Below are 22,516 nucleotides of genomic sequence, written 5' to 3'. Positions count from 1 at the left end.
GCACACCGGTTGAAGAGCACTGCTCTAGAGCACCTCAACAAAAATATAGCTTTCATTTCTACAAACCGCCAGCACTTTGCACAAATAAAATCCTAAAAGTTTCTGAAACCAAAATGAAAAGCTATTGATTAGCGAAGCAATATTCTAACGGAAAACTGAGTTACATTCCATCCAAATTGTACCACCCCATTGCCAAGCGCTGACCCCACGACCATAAAAGCCATTCTTCTAAAATCACACAGTCGTTCAGACTTGACAGACTTATCAAAAAGAGAAAAAAAGTGAGAACCTTTCCAAACTGTCATTTGTAACGTCTGCACTTCGTTGAATAAGGTTCGATTTTTAAATTAAACCTAACGCAAGAGCAGGAAAAAATGATTGCACGAACCGTACATAAAATTACGAAAATATAAATAAGATGGCTTCAATATTTTGATGAAAATTTTGTTTTCTTCACTCTTCACCTCAAAACCCCTCACTAGCAGACTTAGGAATGGCATCAACAAATGTAATTCCGCCACTCATGTATTTGAACTTTGACACTTTTGTAAAGTGGAAAAACGAATTTAGGCGATATGAACCTTTTAAAAACTCATGGATTTTTTTTTCTGTGTGAGATCTGAATCTTTATAAGCTTTAGGAAATTTCCCTGCTTCGAGATCGGGAACAGCAATGAGTCTGCGCCAGAAATATTTGGATGCAATTCAGGGAGTGAAACCTAAATTTGTTGGGTAATTACCGTGATACAATATTTTTGTTTTTTTGCAGACAAGTTTCCAAGTAACATGATCTTGGTTGGGGAATTGTTTTGAGCAAGTTTATTCACATTTGAATTGGCATTAAACAGCACAATAAGATATGTACAGTTTCAGCTTCATCGACCCGATATTTCATGTTTGCCCGCAGATGCCGATGATGCTGTAAAAGCGAAATATGCATATCTCAAAATCTTGCGCATAGATGACTGACTGTTTTCCATCAACTTAAAACAATAGACATAAGGTTCATTATAGTCTTCATCACCAAGCCATAAGCTTGGAGATTCTAGTGATATTTTTAAAGAAGAAGTGATGCACAATAACATCAATGACATTTTAGCACACCAATGGTGTCTTGAATCAATCAAACTGCAATAATATCACTCAAACTGATACCTTTCTTCAGTGTGGGTAAAGGCCAAGATGTTTTGTTACATGAAAACATGTTTGTTAATGTTGCTGCAATGAAATAAACAAGCTGGTTTTAAATCGTACCAAGTCAATGCAATTACTAATTAGCGACTACTCAATATTTCGACTTTTTCTTTTCCATATCTTTCAAAACGCGACGCAAAATTTTTCCGCTAGGAGACTTGGGTATGACGTCAATAAAGGTGATTCCTCCACGAAGATACTTAAATTTTGTAACTTTGTCTGAAAGAGAATAAAACGTGTTTTTCAGATACTGAATAATAAAACGATATTCTGTTACCTTTGATAAATTCATGGATTTCTTTCTCTGTGAGAGTTGGATCTTTTCTCACAACATAAGCTTTGGGTAATTCCCCTGCTTCGAGATCAGAAACACCGATAACTCCTACGTCAACAATCTTAGGATGACGTAACAATACGTCTTCCAATTCAGCTGGTGCCACCTAGTGAGAATTCGAAGGTTTTTCGATCTGTTTCAACACACGTGTATACTCATGAAACTAACTTGAAATCCTTTGTACTTTATCAGCTCTTTCAGTCGATCAACGATATAGATAAACTCGTTATCATCGTAATGTCCGATATCTCCTGTATGTAACCAGCCTTCACTGTTAATCGTCTTTGCAGTTGCTTCAGGGTTCTTGTAATAACCTTTCATCACCTACAACGTAATGAAAAGGGCTTGAAATGTGTTAGGACTTAAGAGATTGTGTGCAGTTTACCTGTGGGCCTTTAATGCAAATTTCACCGTCTTCATTAGGGCCTAGTTCCCTTCCACTGTTTGTATCAATAATCTGACAACGCACAAAAGGGTTAGGCACATTTCGCCGTGTACCGGATCTGCTGCTAAAGTAGAGGTCAGCGAACAACGAATTACACAAAGTGCATGAGCAATAGAATGACAAAAGTCTCAAGTGAGATTCGAACCCGCGCCTGTGCTTTGAGGGAAAGAAATGCATCAGGCATGGGTTTGAATCAACTAAAGTACACTTTACCTTCAACAAAGTGTTTGGTGCGACGCTTCCAACCGAAAGTACAGGAGTGTAAACGTCCATGTGTAGCGTTCCAGGTGCTCCCTCTGTCAAGCCCCAAACTATATAACGACACATGATAATTTACAAAGAACCAGACTCATTACACCAAAAATGAAACTTAATGGTGAAAAAAAACACGTCCTGCAAAATTTAGTGATTTAATTGTAATACGAAAAACGAAAGGTAATCCATGTGGTTTGTCTGATGCAGTTATTGTTGATGCATATGTAGATTGTTGTAAATAAGTTGTGTATATTTTCCTATGCCTCAAATGAAGACCAGCTTCCTAGTGAACAAACCTATAATTGAAATCACCTTGTTTTATGTTGACGTTAAGTTTCTTGGAAACAGAGAGCGCCACACTTTCAGCCAGAGGAGCAGCACCAGAGCCAAGTTCTCTTAAAGATGAAATATCAAAACCATGATTTGGTGGAAGTTGGTCCATGCCCACTATAATGGGTGGCGCAGCAGTAAAAGTGGTGATCTATGCGTGGAAATATATCAACAATACATTTATCAGGGAGTATGAAAATATCAATCTTTTACATCACAAGCAAGCCGCAGAGAGTACACCATGGTTCGACCTATAAAGGTCTCATTGCGTCGAAGTGGCCACACTAGCCAATGCGGACAGTGTCTCATCACAAACTGCTATGATCAGACCTTGTTAGTCGGATCATTGCGTACTGTCTGCAGCTTACATATAAAAGGTCAGGTTGCAAACCTTGTATTTCTGAATGTCTCGCAACATTTGCATGAAGTCGAATCGTTTCTTCAGAACAACTTTGGCTCCTTGCGACATCACCAAAAGTGACATCATAATACCGTAGATGTGGAACATGGGAAGAACCAGGTAGACGATATCCAGACGAGAAAGTCGAAACGCGCACCTGAAAGGGTAAATTTATTATTTCAAATCGCGACGAAGCATGAGTTTAACACACGTAGGCTAGAGAAAATGTTACCTGCGGTGGGATTTAAACACACAACCCGACCTAGGTTTGGATAAACAACTTAAGGCTGATCCTAGTCCTAAATTTATGTTCAGGTTTTAAACAAGAAAAAAGTACTGTGTTGTCTGACATGCAAATGAAATGTAACGCTTTCGAACGGCAAAAGCTATGTCCACTTTTTACAAGAATAGAGGTTAGCATGAGCCAAGCAGAAACTAGTGCGGATATATACATTTGTTTAGGATTTTATAAGTTTTTTTCAAGTCAACCTACTCGCATTCGGTAAAAATTGAAACCAAGTTTCTGTGTGTAAGCATGACACCCTTAGGAAGCCCAGTGGTTCCGCTAGAGTAGAGAATTAAAGCCACATCGTCCGGGTCGACAGAAACGCCAAGAGGAAAGTCTGATAAATAAATTGAATCTTATATATTTTACAAATCAATGCAAGTGTATGTGATATAATGTCTAACCTTTGGAATTTCCCTTGGCAAGAAATTGGGAAAATGTTTTTCGATTTGTTTGTTCTTCCATGTTAAATATTTCCTGCCAAAGTGACATAATGTGTACTCTGTTATTACTAGTATAAAACAAAGTATAATGGTAACTTACCTTAACAGAATTTAGTTCTGAACAAACTTCTTGTACTTTTACGTAGTTCTCAGAATTGCAGAAAACAAATTTAGGTTCGGATTGTTTGAACTGGAATGAAAGTTCATCTAAAAATAGAACATGTTAGCCTACTTCGTAGCTTTTGATTTTAGATACGCGAGGGAAAAGTTTGAATTTGAAACCCAATCAATGAATACGTTGTTGTGATATATTTATCAACGTCAAATAACTGATAAGTTCACAAATATGGGTGTAATGATATTCGAGCCCGAAAGTATACGCCCTGAACAGTATTTAGAAAGCCCGTTTGGGTCCGGAAGTTTAATTGACTGGACCATAATAAAGAGGACATTAACAGTAGCCAATGACCGAAACAAATGTCGAACATAAGGTTTAAACCAACAACTAGCTACTTAGTTTATACCTTCAAAACCAACAACTAGCAATTTATACCTTCAAAAGAGTACGGACAGCGAATTTAAAGTGGGGGCCCATCAAATAAACTCAAGCCCAAACCAGGCCAGACTTACAAGTCTGATTCAGCTATAAACAAACAACTTCACTATAAATTGAATTGGGAAGCTTTAATCCAACCTTTGGTGTAGTTTGGGTTTGACGTAGTAAGTATTCCACCGCATGCATTCACTCCCATCACTATGAATGTGTATTCGGCACAGTTTGTGAGACAAGTTGCCACCACATCACCCTTCATCAACCCCATGCGGTAAAATGCGCTCCCACATTTCATGGAGTTCTCACGTACTTCCTGGGACGTGTACTGGTTGTCATTGTTTGAACTGTCAATCTGAGATAACATGGAAAACACACGTCAAGAACGAAACTGGTCAACAAACGCTTCACATACAAAAAACAAAGATTGATAAACCAATCATGTTTTTATCCCAGGGTTTGAGAAAAAAGTAGTAACTTACCACAGTAACCTTGTTTTTGCTTCTAGCGAGATTCGAAAACATATAATCACCAAAACTGACATTAGGAATTACTAAATCAGGCATTGGACTTCGAAGCGGCATTTTACAATACTTTTGTTACTGCAACGTCTAATGAAACACGTTTAATATTAATACTTTGTAAATATTACTGATATTAAGTTAGTAGTGGATCTCGGCGTAAGCATAAGACCAACATAGCGACTAAGTTATGTAACAGTTCAGGAAAACGCTTTCAAACTACACGGAAAACCAATGATATACGCTTCACTATGCCATAAAGATATGTCCTGCCATTTTACATGGTTGTTACGTCTTCGTTCAAAAACTGCCAATACATAGATTCACATAACAGCGGTTTTAAAAACGACGAACCAAGTCTGCCTCAAGCGCAATAACATGCTGACATGTGTAGCTTGTTTTACCAAGTCCCAAGCTATATGTACTTTGGTCAGAATCTAATCCATCTTAAGTGTGCAGTTACATATAAACAAAATATCGTCAGCGTATTAACAAACACAGTCAGTGCTTTTCACAGACATCCACAAACGACACAAGTTATATCAACTTTTGCAGACTTAAGCACAATGTATTCAGATCCTTAACTACGCAGAAAGCACACGTGATGCTGTTGTTATGAACCCTCGCAAACTCTGTAGATCTAAGTTCATAACTCTACGACAAGGGTCGCCAACCTTTACCGCTCAGAGCCAATGCCCTTTTGAACTAAATGCCACTGCACGTAACGTTTTTTTTTGCATTGCTGATTTTCATTTATCTGTTTAACACTTGTTGTTGCCTCAATTTTGCCTCTTTCTAACTTTCGTTACATGGTATAGACGCGGCTGTAGCCAACCACTAGAAGCGGGTACGGAAACTCTTTAGTTGTAGTTGCACAGAAACAACGTCAAAATGTGAGGTGTAAACATTTTTTACGCTCTGGTTCCTTTCGAGTCAAGCCAGTCTACATTGTTCGTTGTAAGTCGGTCAATGATTTACAAGGGAGGTGTAAACTTTGTACCTCAGCCAAGCAGTCGCAGAATAGTGTGTGTTAGACAAATATACAAACGTTTCTTTCAAAGAGTTCCGCAATAAAAAGTACAAAAGTGCATTGTAACTAGAAGTGAATAAACCAGCTGTCTGCTACAAAAGTAACAAATTTCACACTTCAAATGAGAACATTAAAAGCTATAAATCAGTGTTTCTCAACCATTTTCTCCTGTACCGCCCCTATTGTGTCTACATAATTCATAAATGCCCCTCTTAAAACAAACAACAATCAAAACGATATTATTCCACGTACAATGTCAATGCGATAATTGATGTTTTAGCGTTTAAAATATAAAAATGCTAAGGGTTAACTCAACATGATACCACTAACTGCAGACAGTACACATTCCTTTCAACTTGTACCAGTGAAGAGCTAAAACTGCATTTGTTCTGGTCGATCACGCTTGGTGTATTGTGGCGGTCACGCACCGCTCCCATTCACAAGTGTGTTTTTTGCTGATTTTATGCCCCTTTTAGCTCATAGGGCCATATTTAAGCTGCAGAGGTACCTTCTGGGTAACATGGGAGGAAAGCTAGCGCTAGGTGACACCAACATTTTAGAACTACTGCTCTAAATTAAACTGTTTTTACTTGTACCAACCATGCACCTAACCCAAGCCTAAAACGACAAAAAAAACGACAACGATCAGCTGTAAGCAATAATTCAAATTCACAGACGCAAGGTGAATATTTAATTAATGTCAGCATTTTGACCCAACGGGAACAAAACAGAGTTACACTATCCAACTTGTACCACCTCCTTGCCAAGAACCGGCACACTACCATAAAACCGTTATTTTTATCGCACAGGATCTTTTCGACTTGACACACTTTCATAGTCATCAGAAAAAAAATGATTGCACGTCAAGTAAATAAGGCAACCTAAAATTCCGGCGTGTGGCTTACATTACCTTTTTACACCTCAACATGTGGTTTACAATCGTAAATACGGCAACATATTTTTATCCAAACTTGCGCCACCTCCTATGCCAAGCGCCCACCACAACTTATTCCCCTAAACACACAGCCGTTCAGACTGGACACACTGAAATGGTCATCAAAAAAAAATTAGAACCTATCGCGACTTCCCTACGAATTTGTCATTGGAAACATCTGCATTTCGATGAATGTGGTTAAATATTTAAAATTACACTGTAGTACCTCACGTAAGCGCAAGAAATAATAAAAAATGATTGCACGATGAATAAATAAAATTACGAACATGTGAATTAAGTCGGCTTCAATATTTTGATGAAATTTTTATTTCCTCCACTCGACGCCTTAAAACCCTGCGCAGAATTTTGCCGCTCGCAGACTTAGGAATGGCATCAACAAATGTTATTCCGCCACTCAGGTATTTAAACTTCGACACTTTATCTGCAAAATGACAAAGCACTGTTAAAAACTAGAGGGGTGGCTTAGCACATTTTGCCATTGTCCATACACTAAATCGTATTCTAAAACGGCAATATAATTCCTTCACTTATTTTATATTGGGTCCCATATTAGCCACCGTCTTTTAAAACGTTAGTTGTTTCTGCAGGTAGAAACTCATGGGTCCCCACACATGCAAAGTTGTAAATACTGCATTTCAAGAGATAACCATAAGAAACATTGGTGTTGTAAAGTAAAACACTGTGATTGGTACTAAGATTAAATAGTCATGCTATGCAAAGTTCAAACTATACAAATCTACTCAATTCAAGCATTGTTTAAAGTTTGTCTAGTTTAAAACAAAGAAGTAAAATACAACATTCGATACCTATAAATGGCATAACATTTCCAACAATTGCGCACTGTTTAAAAACTCACCCATTTTAGGGGGCTAGTAGGGTGACTATTGGGGCTACAGGGTTTAACACAACAATCGTCATTTGTAAATGGTAAATTGTACAAGCTATCCAAATTTCAGCCAATTCCGACCCTGTTTAAATAATTTACCCTTTTTAGGGGGCTAGTGGGGTAAATGCTGGGGCTACAAGGTTTAACACAACAATCGTCATTTGTCAATGGCAAATTCTACAAGCTATCCAAATTTCAGCCAAATCCAACCCTGTTTAAAAATTCACCCATTTTATGGGGGTAGTGGGGTAACTGATGGGGTTCTTCACCCTAATGTTGAAAATATGAATCTGCAATGACCCAAACAACAATCCTGTAAAATTTTGTCTAAATCGGCCAATGTTTCTATTTTGACCACTAGGGGGCGTTTTAACCAACAACCGTAATGACTTGTGACGTCACAAGGCTGTGAACAACCCCCTTGACTGCTATCCGCAAACACGTTCACCAAGCAATCCTTAAACATGAGTACCATATGTAGTTGCCTTTATAACATCACACAAAACTAATGTTTGTGGTGCGCACAAACCACATTTTACATTTTGGGGGCTAGCGGGGTAAATACTGGGGTTATCATGACAAACGAAGCAGATGGCACATCTACACAACTATATCTACCATCTGTGAAAGTTTCATCCAAATCCATCAAACATTTCAGGGCAAAAAGGGGTGGACAAACTTCAGGGAAGAAAAAAAAAAAAAAGAAAAAAAAAGAAAAAAGAAAAAAAGAAATCGAGTAAAATCAAGATGTGTCCCCTTCAAGGAAGGGGACCCATAATAACCAAGCATTTGTTAGGTGGAAAAACGGATTTAGAGCGATTTAAACCTTTCAGAAACTCGTGAATTTCTTGCTCTGTGAGGGATGGATCTTTTTTGACAATTAAAGCTTTGGGTAATTCCCCTGCTTCGAGATCGGGAACACCTATGACTCCTGAGTCAACAATCTTGGGATGACGTAACAAAACGTCTTCCAATTCGGCTGGTGCCACCTGAATATGACGTAATGCTTACTTCATTCCATAAAATGTATTTTTGTATCAACTAACTTGAAATCCTTTGTACTTTATCAGCTCTTTCAGTCGATCAACGATATAGATAAACTCGTTATCATCGTAATGTCCGATATCTCCTGTATGAAACCAGCCTTCACTGTCAATTGCCTTTGCTGTAGCTTCAGGATTGTTTAAGTATCCCTTCATAATCTAAAAGAACCTTAACTTTACCGTTTGGTGATCAGGCATTGTATTTATTTTGCACCAAATGCAATTTTCTGGTTGTTTTTGTTTTACTCTTCATGATTGCATTCCTTAACATTACCTGAGGCCCTTTAACCCATAACTCTCCATCTTGATTGGGTCCCAGTTCTTTTCCAGTATTAAGATCAATAACCTACACAATGTAATATCATTACATAAATAATATTTCAGTTTTATTTTTTTAACTTTTTTGGTGGCTAAACCTTTCTTTTTCTTTCCCCAACATTGGGAATTAGATTTTAAGGCCTTCTTGGCCAGTTTTTTAACAAGCCGTGTCGATTTTGTAAGCACCGTTTATAAATAACCAAACACAAGGAAATGGCCACTGTCAGTGATTAAACTCACCTTAAGTAGTGTGTTGGGTGTAACGCTGCCCACCGAACTGACTGGAGTTGCTTCTTTCAAAGGGATCGCTATTTTGGGGCATTCAGTCAGTCCCCAAACTGCAATTAATAATTAACAGACTAACCTGTCAGCCATGAATTGTAATTATGTTCACATCACACTTTAAAGTTTTAGTATGTTGATTTTTTATGTTAGTTTTGGATGCAGTAAACACAGTTTCTAAAATAGAAATTCGACTGCTATAACGAAAATATAAAACATATCCTTCAGCTCTTTCTTCTAAAGTACTAGTTCTTTAAAACTGAAACATTTTTCCTGAAACAATAAAGTAGCAAATCTACCACTCACCTTGGTTCACTTTGATGTTTAACTTTTTGCCTACAGACTTTGCCACACTTTCAGGTAACGGAGCCGCACCTGAACCGACCTCACTCAAGGTTGAAAGGTCAAAACCATGATCTGATGGAAGTTGGTCCAAACCGACAATGATTGGTGGAGCTGTTGAAAATTTGGTAATCTGTTTAAAATACATAGATTCGTTTGAATAAGAAAGAAGATGTCTACACAGAGCCGGAATCAATATTAAATTTATTACAGTACTGAACAAAGAATGTATGGCTGATTAAGGGTACTAAATGCCTCAGTATTGTCTGAATAAATGAAGCTATTTTTAGTTATAAAGTGAATTTCTTCAGTGTTTTTGGCAATAAAAACGCTAAACACAGAATGAAAAACACAAATTTCAGATTATTTACACCAGACCTGTTATGATCAACATGCCAACCTTATATTTTTGTATATCTTGCAGCATCTGATTAAAATGAAACCTCTTTCTCAGCACAACTTGACTTCCATGTGCAATAGACAGATGTGTTGTTAGAATTCCATAAATATGAAACATAGGCAGCACAAGGTACAGAACATCACTGGGTAAGAAACTCTGAGATGCCCTGAGCATAAGGTAAAAAAATAATCTTGCAAAAAATACTACTTGCCTGCATGTTTGCAAGTACACATCTTTTGAAAGATGTGAAAACTCTTTTAAGTTTTGAGACATTTTCAAACATGTTAGGTCATTTTTTAACATAGTAAAAACCAAGTGTGTTTTCAAAAAAAAGAAATAAAAAGGGAAAGACATGAAAGGCAGGTATAAACTTTTCACAAAGACTTGGACAGCCATTTTACAAAACCAATTATAAATCATAAAAATGTCATTCCTGCCTTGTTAGGTATGTCACACTTTTTTACACTACACAAAAACTAAAGTCATGTTAACTATTATAGTTTTTGAAGCAATATAATTTTTTTGACAAAGGATCAGTTATTCATTCTAAGTTTGGTATCAAATGGCAACCCTAAAACCCACAGAACAAAAAAAAGGATAATAAAACACAAGCATTCTTTACTCCATTGTTTGCCTCATTGTAAAACTTATTTTTACATTCAAAAAGCGCTCTGTCTGACTTCATGTGGTGTCACAAATGATTCTGTTGATTTGGTTAAATATGTTTGGAAATAAAACTGTCAAATATTCAGTTTCAGACCAAACCCAATTTAGCTGATTCAAAGCAATAATAGTACCTACTTATATATTGTAAAAATGGCCATAACATTTTTTTGTGTCAACATCACTCCTTTTGCCAATCCAGTGGTTCCACTTGAGAACAGAATAATTGCAACATCTTCAGAAGAAACTTTGACACCAAGTGGAAAATCTACATCCAACTAGAAGGGTGGCTTAGCACATATTGCCCTTGCACATACACTATGATCTATTTTAAAACATAAATATAATTCCTTCACTTATTTTATATTGGGTCCCATATTTGCCACCGTCTTTTAAAACGTTAGTTGTTTCTGCAGGCAGAAACTCATGGGTCCCCACACATGCAAAGTTGTAAACACTGCATTTCAAGAGATAACCATAAGAAACTTTGGTGTTGTAAAGTAAAACACTGTGATTGGTACTAGGATTAAATAGTCATGCTATGCAAAGTTCAAACTATACAAATCGACTCAATTCAAGCATTGTTTAAAGTTTGTCTAGTTTAAAACAAAGAAGTAAAACACAACAATCGATACCTATAAATGGCATAACATTTCCAACAATTGCCCACTGTTTAAAAACTCACCCATTTTAGGGGGCTAGCAGGGTGACTATTGGGGCTACAGGGTTTAACACAACAATCGTCATTTGTAAATGGCAAATTGTACAAGCTATCCAAATTTCAGCCAATTCCGACCCTGTTTAAAAAATTTATCCTTTTTAGGGGGCTAGTGGGGTAACTGATGGGGCTACAGGGTTTAACACAACAATCATCATTTGTAAATGGCAAATTCTACAAGCTATCCAAATTTCAGCCAAATCCAACCCTGTTTAAAAATTCACCCATTTTAGGGGGCTAGTGGGGTAAATGCTGGGGCTACAGGTTTTAACACAACAATCATCAATTGTAAATGGCAAATTATACAAGCTATCCAAATTTCAGCCAATTCCGACCCTGTTTAAATATTCACCCATTTTAGGGGGCTAGTGGGGTAACTGATGGGGTTCTTCACCCTAATGTTGAAAATATGAAACTGCAATGACCCAAACAACAATCCTGTAAAATTTTGTCCAAATCGGCCAATGTTTCAATTTCGACCACTAGGGGGCGTTTTAACCAACAACCGTAATAACTTATGACGTCACAAGATGACCCAAACAACAATCCTGTAAAATTTTGTCCAAATTGGCCAATGTTTCAATTTTGACCACTAGGGGGCGTTTTAACAAACAACCTAATGACTTATGACGTCACAAGGCTGTGAACAACCCCCTTGACTGCTATCCGCAAACACGTTCACCAAGCAATCCTTAAACATGAGTACCATATGTAGTTGTCTTTATAACATCACACAAAACTAACGTTTGTGGTGCGCACAAACCACATTTTACATTTTGGGGTCTAGCGGGGTAAATACTGGGGTTATCATGACAAACGAAGCAGATGGCACATCTACACAACTATATCTACCATCTGTGAAAGTTTCATCTAAATCCATCAAACATTTCAGGGCAAAATGGGGTGGACAAACTTCAGGGAAGAAAAAAAAAAAGAAGAAAAAAAAAGAAAAAAAAAAAAAAGAAATCGAGTAAAATCAAGATGTGTCCCCTTCAAGGAAGGGGACCCATAATAAATGAACATTAAATTTCTGTCGTACATAGTTTGACTAATTTGTCAAAATAACTTGCCATGCAGCTTTCCGTGACCAATGAATGCAGAATATGACAAAGCTTGTGCATTCTCTTCCATATTAATGATGGCCTATTAAACACAATGTTAAAAACTATACAGTTGGGAAAATAAAGTATATTTAGCTCGAGAAGAAGTGAACAACTGGGTATCTACCCTTTTAAAGTAGCAACAAGATGTTACAGAGATTATTTCAAACACATGGTCAGCAATTTTGTGGTACAGTAAACCTTGATTAAACTGATGTCAGTTAATCGGGATATTTGCCTAATTTGGAGAAAACATGATGTACAAATGCTTTGTAATGTGATAAGGCTTTAACTAATCGACATCAGTTAATCCTGATCTTTGACTAATCCAGACAATTGTTTTGGCAAAATGGGTGTGGATCAAATAAGGTTTATCGTAATTGGGCTGACACATACCACTAATGACATCAGTTCAACTTGTTAGTTAGCACATATTTCTCTTCTTTGACTAGGCACAGTTTTATAATTACGAGTTGTTGAATGTTTCCTTTACTTTTTATTCTCTACCTAATGATGACAACAGTTTTGTGCCAAAATATTAAATAAAACAAAAGCTCTGCCCAGTTGTCATAGCAGGGACAGTGAAATCATCTCAAAATTAATAAACCAAATACATACAGTTATAACTATAAATACATGAAAGTCTTATAATAAGTTGGAAAGAATTGATAAAATGTTTAACATTTTAGTTTACCTTGAAGTTTGGTAATTGTGCACAAATGTCTTTTACTTTTTGATAGTTTTCAGAGTTAACAAACACAAATTTTGGTTGAGTTTGTTTGAACTGGTGCAGTAACTCCTCTGAAAAATATTTTTAAACGTTTTTATTTTGAGGTCTTTTGAATACCTATGATGTTGGCTAATCAGCCTTTTCAGCCACATAGGAGTTATAAATCTTGTATATGTATACATGCTTAGCAAATGGGATATGCAGTTAAACTACCTTTGGTGTAGTTTGGGTTTATTGTAGTAACTATTCCACCACATGCATTCACTCCAATCACTATGAATGCGTATTCGGCACAGTTTGTGAGACAAGTTGCCACCACATCACCCTTCCTCAACCCCATGCGGTAAAATGCGCTCCCACATTTAATGGCATTTTCACGAATTTTTTTAGGAGTGTATTGTTTACAGTTTCTGGAACCATCTATCTGCAATTGCAAGACAATTTATAAATCAGTTTTACATTTAGCACATTTTAAATACAAGTATCTTATCGTATTGTATTTTGTTCATGTGCACTTGAACGCAACAAACATAGTAACACATGACTGTAGAGTGGCACAAAAACACAGGACAAAACAAGTGACTTAAAGCATTTATAATTGCCTTCTCTTACTATGGCAACTTTTGGTTCTTTGTTTCTAAGACTTGCAAACATGTGGTCTGCAAAACTTATGTCAGGAATATCCATATCCGGCAGTGGACTTCGAACGGGCATCGTTGCTGCATTCAACACTTAATAAAGAGAAATACTGGTGTCCTTGCGTCTGCGTTTAAACTGTTAAAAGTAAACCGCAGGAATACAAAAGTGCAATAGCAATAAACCTCTTACAACTAAACTATCGCACATAACGCAAGGTAGGACCGCGGTATCGCAAAAACTTTCCAAACTTAATACCTGCTTCCTGCACACTTGAAATTTCACAGAACCAAAGTTTTTGCAAAGCGGGTTTTTCCCTTTTCGTTGTAGCGACCTTTGCAATTTCGCGCCCTTTTAATATTTATTGTTAATATTCGGCCAGGGCAGTTGGTAATACCATAGATTACTTACCATGGTAATAAAAACCAATATGGTACATCATGTTACTGCGAACTTAATTCCATTTCTTACCCGACAGAAACAAATAAAAGATAAAGTACTTGTGGTTTTTCTGTTTTGGTCAAGTGTTAGCAACGCCTCGGCACATCACATGTATTGGATAAAAAGTTAAATAAAGGTTGCTTATTTTTGGTAATAAATACCTAGCCTGCCCGAGCTGTTTTGAAAAACAAAGTAAATGCTAAAACCCTAGGTTATTTTCGAAACATTTATCTCAAGTCGGACAATAGATACTGATATTATTTCGTTTCTTGAAAAATGTTTTTTTTTTCTTGTTTATCTGGTAAAACGCCATTGTTTGTTTGTTTATTATTTCTTGCGTTTCAATTTAACTTCATTCAATTTATTCGTAGTATTTGCCGTTTTGCGATACAGACAGCGGAAGGGAACTGGGTCCTAATGAAGACGGTGAAATTTGCTACAAAGGCCCACAGGTAAACTGCACAATTTCTTTACTGCGAACACATTACCCGCTGCTTTTATTTATGCTGTAGGTTATGAAAGGTTATTACAAGAACCCTGAAGCGACAGCAAAAACGATTGACAGTGAAGGCTGGTTACATACAGGAGATATCGGACATTACGATGATAACGAGTTTATCTACATCGTTGATCGACTGAAAGAGCTGATAAAGTACAAAGGATTTCAAGTTAGTTTTATGAGAATACACTTTTGTTAAAACAGATCACCTAAAACTTTCTAATTGTCACTAGGTGGCACCAGCTGAGTTGGAAGACGTATTGTTACGTCATCCAAAGATTACTGACGTAGGAGTCATTGGTGTTCCCGATCCTAAAGCAGGGGAATTACCCAAAGCTTACGTTGTCAAAAAAGATCGAGATCTCACAGAGAAAGAAATTCACGATTTCATGAAAGGTTTTACCAGTTACATGATTTTTTTTTCTACTTTCTAAAACTCAATGTTGTTTTACGCAGAAAAAGTTGCAAAGTACAAGTATCTGCGTGGGGGAATCACCTTTATCGAGGCAATTCCGAAATCAGAAAGTGGAAAAATTCTTCGTCGCATTTTAAAAGAATCAGAGAAAAAACGAATTTTGTCAAAATATTGATTGAAATTTAATGCTGACGATCACATATTCAGACGCACATTACTTATATGACGTTTACTGCATTCTAGTATTCCAAATAAACTGTAAGACTTCACACTGATTCGAAACTGCTCATAACATTGTTGTTCCGCAAGGTTTGGAATCTAGTAAGTTTTTAACTTTGTCAGAAAGCTGTAAGTTTACTTTTGAGCGCATATTTAATGCTAGTTAGTGGACTTTGGTTCTTGTTATTGTCAACGAAAGTTTGCAGTTAATTTCGTACTTCAGAGTTCAAGCCACACAATCAATCAATCGGCCGGGACTTGGCGTCCCCTCGCTTTTATGGACACAAGGTTCTACCTTCGGTTCGCATCTCTCTCTAACGAGAAGAGGACCCGAAGTTGCAATCCGAAGCACCCTTTTTTTGCCAGGGACTGAGGGTCATTTTTGTTCTTGTGTTCAGGTTTTTTTTAAGGTTTGGTTTGGGTGACCGCTAAGTAGTTTTAAGAGACGGCAAGTGTTTCATTTAAATGCCAAAAACTGTAGTTGTAGTTGCAAGTCCAAATTTTGGGAAACCGCTGGAGAAATTTGCACCTTAAAAAAACACTGCTTGTGTTCATTATTTTTTTCGAGCGTCTACCTGGACACTTGCTCAGAGACATTCCTGGGATTTTTGAGTCAGGGTTGTCCCCCTAGCCTTTCACAAACCAATGCGTGACTGCTGCAAGGCTGCAGACGAATGGGAAGCCGGTTTAGTCGACGGCCACTCGACCCGCGACAGGTTGTACTGGGCTACGTGGTACCAGTAGCAGGTATAAAGCCTGACCTGGCAACGAACCACACAGACGTTGCACATTTCTATGTCTTGCACGGTCAATCTCATCAGAGAGCAAAGTTGTCCCCCAATGTGTTTCTCACAAATTTCACACTCAAACCTAATTAGCAACACGGGGAATATGAACAATTTAATTCTAAACGTTTGCATCGTAATGGTCAGTCTGTGTAAACGTTCATATTTGTCACAAACAAATGTCCTAGATATTTTTAAATTAGCAGTTATTGCGGCAAATTAAGTCAACATGTGCAGGATTTATTGCCCAAAGCAAACACAACAGTCCGAAGTTTCAGATACGTGGTGAGAGTTTAAACTTTTTATTTTAATAATTAACCAACACTGCATGCGCTCGGTTGCCGATGGCAAGTGTTAACAACTAGAGCTCTAAAAATGGCCTGTTTGCATGTGTTTTCATGCAGCCTAGTGTAACAGATGGTCTCTGAATGGAAACAGGATCGTTTATGGTGAAAAAATCTCGAGGAATTTACCAAGTATCGTTATTAGACTTGTTGGGACAGCTGCCCAACGGTTGTGCCCAGTCGAACTTTATCCAAGGGCTATCTCCGAATCATACATGATATACCAGAAATATAGTGCGATTATCACAGAAGTTCTTGTTAAACAAGTACATTCGATTTTCTAGTGTAATTCTATCATTAACCTACGAATTTCTGCGATATTTCAATGAACATTCACACTTGAAATGAACCGCTGTTTTCTTTTTTGATTTTTGTAAGGGTTATGTAAAAAATTCTTGGGTGTTTTTCGCAAAGCATTTTTCATAATCACCGCTTAGGCTACATACAAATTCAGGAGTAGAATGTGTTGATGTAGGATATAGTGGCGAGTTATTTTTTTACATGAGACCACTTGTCCCGTTATGTGAAAATTGGTTGCAATTTTTTTAATAGACTTGCGCGTCACCGCACAACGATGTCTGTAATCTCCTGCAGTATATGTCCTGTTTCAACTTTTCTTTTGCAAACATTTCTTTTAAATTCTCTAGGTGAAAATAACCAAGAGATCGCATGGCAATGACATGCTGTTATCTCCCTTCCCGACCCCCACAGATAATTAGAGCGAGAGAAAGACTTCGGCCCGTTTGACAACAATGAATCCGCTGCGACGCGTGAAAAGCGGTTTTGTCTAGGCGGTGTTGGCCTATTTAAAAAATTATATTGCTCACACAGACGTTCAAGCGATTTGAAGACGGGTTTAAACTTATCAGCGTTTTTGACGCAAAATTTGGGTTAATTTAGACTGCTGTATGCATTAGGTGTATTTAGGTAAGACTTGAAATAATGGAATTAAGAATGCCGGATCCTACTAGCGTATGTAACAAACCATTTGATGAAAAAAAGACGGAAAGCCTAGCTGATGAAAAATAGTAATATGGCAGAAAAGAGGCAAGAAGTTGGTAATATAGACAGTGATTCATCTGAGTCTGATGCAACAAACTGACGATTGGGGCCCAAACGACAGCACTCGAAATCTGCATCAAGGATTAAAAAAATGTATTCACTTCATCGCAGTAAGTAGAATTTACATTATTTTAGACGTGTACAAGCTTTTTCAAAACAAAATAACAACTTAATTGACTTTGTGTAGATGTTACTCCACTCATTGAATGCAAGAATAAAAAGAACAAAACAATCGTTTACGACATCAACATTGTTCTGGTGGACGCAGCCGATGGGACAACGGCAAAATTAAACCGACAGCGGAAGTGGTTTTGTAACAGAACCTATATTGCATCATTCGTTGAGGACGAGGCTTAGTGCAACTGGGCCTTGTGGTCGCCCATAAATTACCTAATGTGAACACCCACAACTTGTTTGTTGCGACATGTTTATAATCGCCTATATATTCTGATGGCTTTTCGTTCATTAAAATATGTTCTTTCTTTATGAGTGTGAAATTTGTGAAACGATGACGTTCCACGATAGGGGTATCATAGTTTAATGTTAGAAAACTATACATTCGGTAGGGATTATGCGAGTGTATTCTCAGATAATCACGATAGGTTTATCATAGTTTAACATCAGAAAACCACGGGTATATGTACGGATTATGCGAGTATATTCTCAGAAAATCATGTAAGAACTTCGTATTAAATCATGTATGATCCGATGTAAACTTTCGGTGTAAAACAACCGTATATATCTATGATTGTCACCAGAAAATCGTACGTAACACAAACATGAACTTATATATTATATGTATGATTCGGGGATAATTTTCCGACTGGGTGTTAGATTCAAAGTGAGAAAAGAAATTGTAAAATGCCTCTCTGGAGTCCAATGCCGGATTTGGTAATTCCTGATGTCAATTTTAGTGATTATATGTTTTCAAAACTAGCTACAAGAGGGAACAAGGTTACTATGGTAAGTAACTTCTTTTTTCGAAATAAACCATACGAGATCCGAACATCTTGCTTGATGGTGGTTGTTTACTTTAAAGCAACCTAAACTTCTAACGGTATCGAACTTGGGCAACGTTGTTTTGCGAAGGTTTTGCCAACGTATCTTATTTCATATTTATTATTTCTCTCAGATTGACTTTAGTCGGAGTAAATACTAAAAGGAAGATCGCTGGAACTATAACACAAACTGCTGTTGTTTTCAGATGAACTTTCCTTCCAGTTCAAACAAACCGAACCCAAATTTGTTTTCTGCGATTTGGCGAACTACCTTAAAGTTCAAGAAGTTTGTGCACAGCTTCACTCCGTTAAAGTAAGTTAATAGTATGCAATATTATATTCCTAAAAAATCTGCACATTACACGTATATTTGGCAGGAAATATTTAACATGGAAGCCGAACCCAACAAAAAAACATTCTCTCAATTTCTCGTTCATGGAAATTCTAAAGGTTTGACATTACATCACAAGTTCTTGCATTAATTGGTAAAATATACAAGATCTATTTTGTTTGCAGACTTTCCTTTCGATGTTTCTGTCGACCCGGATGATGTGGCTTTAATCCTCTACTCCAGTGGAACCACTGGGCTTCCTAAGGGCTTTATGCTTACACACAGAAACTTGGTTGCAAGTTTGACCATTGGCGAGTAAGTACAAAAATCGAGCAAAAATAAAAAAAAACACTGTAAGTTATGTCAACTGGGAAAGTCGCATGTCCAGAGCCAACTTTATGTCAAAGCAAAATCTTAAAAGTAAGTTTTCTTTCCAACATTGCAGTGCATCAATGCGCTGGTCTCGCATCGACGCAATCTACCTGGTTCTTCCCATGTTTCATGTTTACGGAACCATAATGTCGCTCCTGGTTATGTCAAAAGGAAGCAAAGTTGTTCTTAAGAAACGTTACGACTTGATGCAAATGATGGGAGATATTCAGAAATACAAGGTAAAAGAAATTTGCATCATAACTCAAACAACAAAGGTTGTGTTTTTAGGCTCATCAAACTCCAAAATTAATGTCAGCTATTTAGCAAAAAAATATAGCCAAATCAAGCTTACACTGCTCAATTACAGGCCACAATAACTTCAGATGTCACTGCTGCCTTATATTTCTCTATTCCTGTGGTGTAAAATTTGTTACAATTCCGTCCATCAAATCCTTATATTGCGTCTTCCTATTGGCTTGCAATACCGTGTGGCTATTTTAGTGTTTCTCACTAACATTGCAATACAATCACATCACTAAGTGTGTAGTACTGATTTCAGTTTTTGGTATGCACCCACAGAGTTTTGACAAAACTATTCAAACCAAAACACCATCATTTTTAAACTCCAAACACGAACCCAAATATTTCTATGCATAGATCACTCGTTTGATTGCCGTCCCACCCATTATGGTGGCAATGGACCAACTTCCATTAAATCATGGCTTCGATATGTCTTCATTACGTGAGCTCGACACCGGTGCTGCCCCATTACCTGAAAGCGTGGCACTGTCTGTGTCCAAGAAACTTAACGTCAGCATTAAAAACGGTAATCAAAAACCGTTGTGCAACCCAACCAGACTTGATGTTCTCCAGCAGCTAGTTTTTGTTACAAGTAAAAATGCAATAAGATTACAAAGGGATTTGGTTGGACATTGACAAACAAATGTTGGAAACATGAGCAGCATCTTTATATCACTTCACAGTTTGCTGTTATCTAGGTTGGGGTATGACTGAAGGAGTCCCTGCTGCTCATCACTTGGATGATTGCACTCCTGTACTTTCCATTGGAAACCCCTAACCTAACACTTTGTTGAAGGTAAACTTTTCATTGTTTTTGCCTTGTTCTGAACCTGGTTTGCACACAATAGTGCATACAGTCACGCAACTTGTATTTAGCGCATTTCTCTCCCTTAAACCTCCATGGGTTAGAAAGTCGCTTAAAATTTGTCTTTCTTTGTACATCCTCCATTAGTTAATGTTCAGGTGTACATGCCTTCGGCAGATCCGGCGCACAGTAATAAAGGATGAATACATTTTGCTTCTTTGCATATTAACAGATTGTTGATACAAACAGTGGAAGAGAACTAGGTCCTAACGAAGACGGTGAAATTTGCATTAAAGGCCCACAGGTAAACTGTACAATCTCTTAAGCCCTAACACATTTTAAGCTGCTTTAATTTGGTTAAAGGTCATGAAAGGTTATTACAAGAACCCTGAAGCGACAGCTAAGACGATTGACAGTGAAGGCTGGTTACATACAGGAGATATCGGACATTACGATGATAACGAGTTTATCTATATCGTTGATCGACTGAAAGAGCTGATAAAGTACAAAGGATTCCAAGTTAGTTTTATGAGAAGACACGTGCGTTGAAACAGATCACCTAACCCAAAACCTTCGAATTCTCACTAGGTGGCACCAGCTGAATTGGAAGACATATTGTTACGTCATCCAAAGATTGTTGACGTAGGAGTCATTGGTGTTCCCGATCTCGAAGCAGGGGAATTACCCAAAGCTTATGTTGTCAGAAAACATCCAACTCTCACAGAAAAAGAAATCCATAAGTTTATCAAAGGTATCAGAATATCGTATAACTCCTTTAAAAACACGAAAATTTTCTTTCTCTTTCAGACAAAGTTACAAAATTTGAGTATCTTCGTGGGGGAATCACCTTTATTGACGTCATACCCAAGTCTCCTAGCGGAAAAAAATTGCGTCGACTTTTGAAAGATATGGAAAAGAAAACATCGAAATATTGAGCCGTTTCTAATTAGTAAATACATTGTCTTGATACGATTTTAAACCAGGTTGTTGATTTTATTACAGCAACAAATAAACATGTGTTCGTATTACAAAGAGTCTTGGCCTTTTTCCACACTGAAGAAAGGTAGCAGCTTGAGTGATATTATTACAGTCCACGTTATCTTTATACAGTTTGAGTGATTCAAGAGATTCAAGACCACATACTGTGCAAAAATGTCATTGAAGTTATTGTGCATGACTTTTACTTAAAACTAGAATCATTCAGCTCATTGCTTGGTGGATGAAGACTATAATGAACCTTAATTGTGTCTCTTGATTCAAGTTAATGAAAATTTAAGTTCATTAAAATATATATTTCGCATTTACAGCATCAACAGGACTGGTAGTCAAACATAAAACATCGAGTCGATGAAACTAAAACTGTACATATCTTATTGTGCTGTTTAATGCCAATAAGTTGTAAATAAACTTGCTTAAAACAATTCGCCAACGTAGATCATTGTACTTGGAAACTTTGTCTGCGAAACACAAACATATTGTAGTTTTTAAATGAACAATGTAACATTTCTATGTTGAAACAAAACTTTTTACAAATTGGTGAATTTATTCCTCTGTGAGAGTTGGATATATTTTAACATCATAAGCTTTGGGTAGTTTCCCTGTTGCGAGATTAGTAACGCCGATGACTTCTGCGTCAGCAATTTTAGGATGACGCAGCCATGCATACGTCTACAAATTTTGTTCAGGTAGTGCAACCAAAATATGTCAGAATAATGATTGTTATTTCATGTGACATGTTGTTTTTGCGGATTGACACGAAAGCCAACTTGAAATCCTTTGTACTTTATCAGCTCTTTCAGTCGATCAACGATATAGATAAACTCGTTATCATCGTAATGTCCGATATCTCCTGTATGTAACCACCCTTCACTGTCAATCGTCTTTGCTGTCGCTTCAGGGTTTTTGTAATAACCTTAAACCAAATCATTTTGGCACACAAGGACAAAATCTGGTGAAACCTATCCGGGCTCACAACTAAACCTGTGTAGCTAAGTTGGGTTCGAATGAGGTAAGTTTACTTTTTTACATTTGAAATTGACATTAACCAGCAAAATAACTCAATCTCAAGGTAATTTGAAGTTGACA

The 22,516-nt window shown here is 37.2% G+C and overlaps 4 protein-coding genes and 1 long non-coding RNA gene across 11 annotated transcripts; 4 read left to right on the top strand and 1 right to left on the bottom strand.

Annotated features, from left to right (window-relative positions):
• Positions 1-803: 803 nt before the first annotated feature.
• LOC145205264 (uncharacterized) lies at positions 804-16,146 on the bottom strand. 7 transcript variants are annotated; one of them, XR_013853622.1, is made up of 14 exons: positions 7,009-7,073; positions 4,719-4,847; positions 4,381-4,591; positions 3,787-3,893; positions 3,648-3,720; positions 3,451-3,580; positions 2,949-3,114; positions 2,540-2,708; positions 2,186-2,283; positions 1,913-1,984; positions 1,696-1,851; positions 1,471-1,633; positions 1,155-1,412; positions 804-918 (listed from the first exon to the last, which is right to left on the bottom strand). XR_013853622.1 is itself a non-coding variant. In XM_080077949.1 (14 exons), the coding sequence occupies exons 2-13, from the start codon at positions 4,818-4,820 to the stop codon at positions 1,285-1,287; spliced, it is 1,575 nt and encodes a 524-aa protein (XP_079934075.1). In that variant the 5' UTR covers positions 4,821-4,847; positions 7,009-7,073; the 3' UTR covers positions 804-918; positions 1,254-1,284. The 7 variants fall into 7 exon arrangements, 6 of the variants coding, with proteins under 6 accessions (XP_079934075.1, XP_079934074.1, XP_079934070.1 ...); XM_080077949.1 differs by having other exon boundaries at positions 1,254-1,412; XM_080077944.1 differs by lacking the exons at positions 804-918; positions 1,155-1,412; positions 1,471-1,633; ... (7 more) ...; positions 3,787-3,893; positions 4,719-4,847 and adding exons at positions 8,455-8,617; positions 8,675-8,830; positions 8,946-9,017; ... (7 more) ...; positions 13,837-13,955; positions 16,010-16,146 and having other exon boundaries at positions 4,525-4,591; positions 7,009-7,163.
• On the top strand, positions 14,694-15,514 carry LOC145205272 (luciferin 4-monooxygenase-like). Its single transcript, XM_080077957.1, has 4 exons — positions 14,694-14,753; positions 14,814-14,969; positions 15,034-15,196; positions 15,257-15,514. The coding sequence occupies exons 2-4, from the start codon at positions 14,817-14,819 to the stop codon at positions 15,388-15,390; spliced, it is 450 nt and encodes a 149-aa protein (XP_079934083.1). The 5' UTR covers positions 14,694-14,753; positions 14,814-14,816; the 3' UTR covers positions 15,391-15,514.
• A 1,120-nt stretch (positions 16,147-17,266) lies between the features above and the next one.
• Positions 17,267-18,109, top strand: LOC145204899 (uncharacterized). The gene is made up of 2 exons (XR_013853550.1): positions 17,267-17,735; positions 17,813-18,109. It is a non-coding gene; the product is annotated as an uncharacterized LOC145204899 (long non-coding RNA).
• Positions 18,110-18,992: 883 nt separating this feature from the next.
• LOC145205270 (uncharacterized) lies at positions 18,993-20,305 on the top strand. Its single transcript, XM_080077955.1, has 4 exons — positions 18,993-19,073; positions 19,140-19,269; positions 19,400-19,565; positions 19,984-20,305. The coding sequence occupies exons 1-4, from the start codon at positions 19,013-19,015 to the stop codon at positions 20,260-20,262; spliced, it is 636 nt and encodes a 211-aa protein (XP_079934081.1). The 5' UTR covers positions 18,993-19,012; the 3' UTR covers positions 20,263-20,305.
• A 40-nt stretch (positions 20,306-20,345) lies between these two features.
• On the top strand, positions 20,346-21,456 carry LOC145205271 (luciferin 4-monooxygenase-like). The gene is made up of 4 exons (XM_080077956.1): positions 20,346-20,422; positions 20,664-20,735; positions 20,795-20,950; positions 21,020-21,456. Exons 3-4 carry the CDS (start codon positions 20,798-20,800, stop codon positions 21,332-21,334), a joined length of 468 nt encoding a protein of 155 aa, XP_079934082.1. The 5' UTR covers positions 20,346-20,422; positions 20,664-20,735; positions 20,795-20,797; the 3' UTR covers positions 21,335-21,456.
• Positions 21,457-22,516: the final 1,060 nt, after the last annotated feature.

This window comes from Phallusia mammillata, chromosome 8 (assembly GCF_965637545.1).
Source record: "Phallusia mammillata chromosome 8, kaPhaMamm4.hap1.1, whole genome shotgun sequence".
In the NCBI taxonomy this organism is placed as follows: Eukaryota; Metazoa; Chordata; class Ascidiacea; order Phlebobranchia; family Ascidiidae; genus Phallusia; species Phallusia mammillata.
The sequence above is the reverse complement of the archived record's forward strand: the minus strand, read 5'-3'. Positions and strand labels throughout refer to the sequence as shown.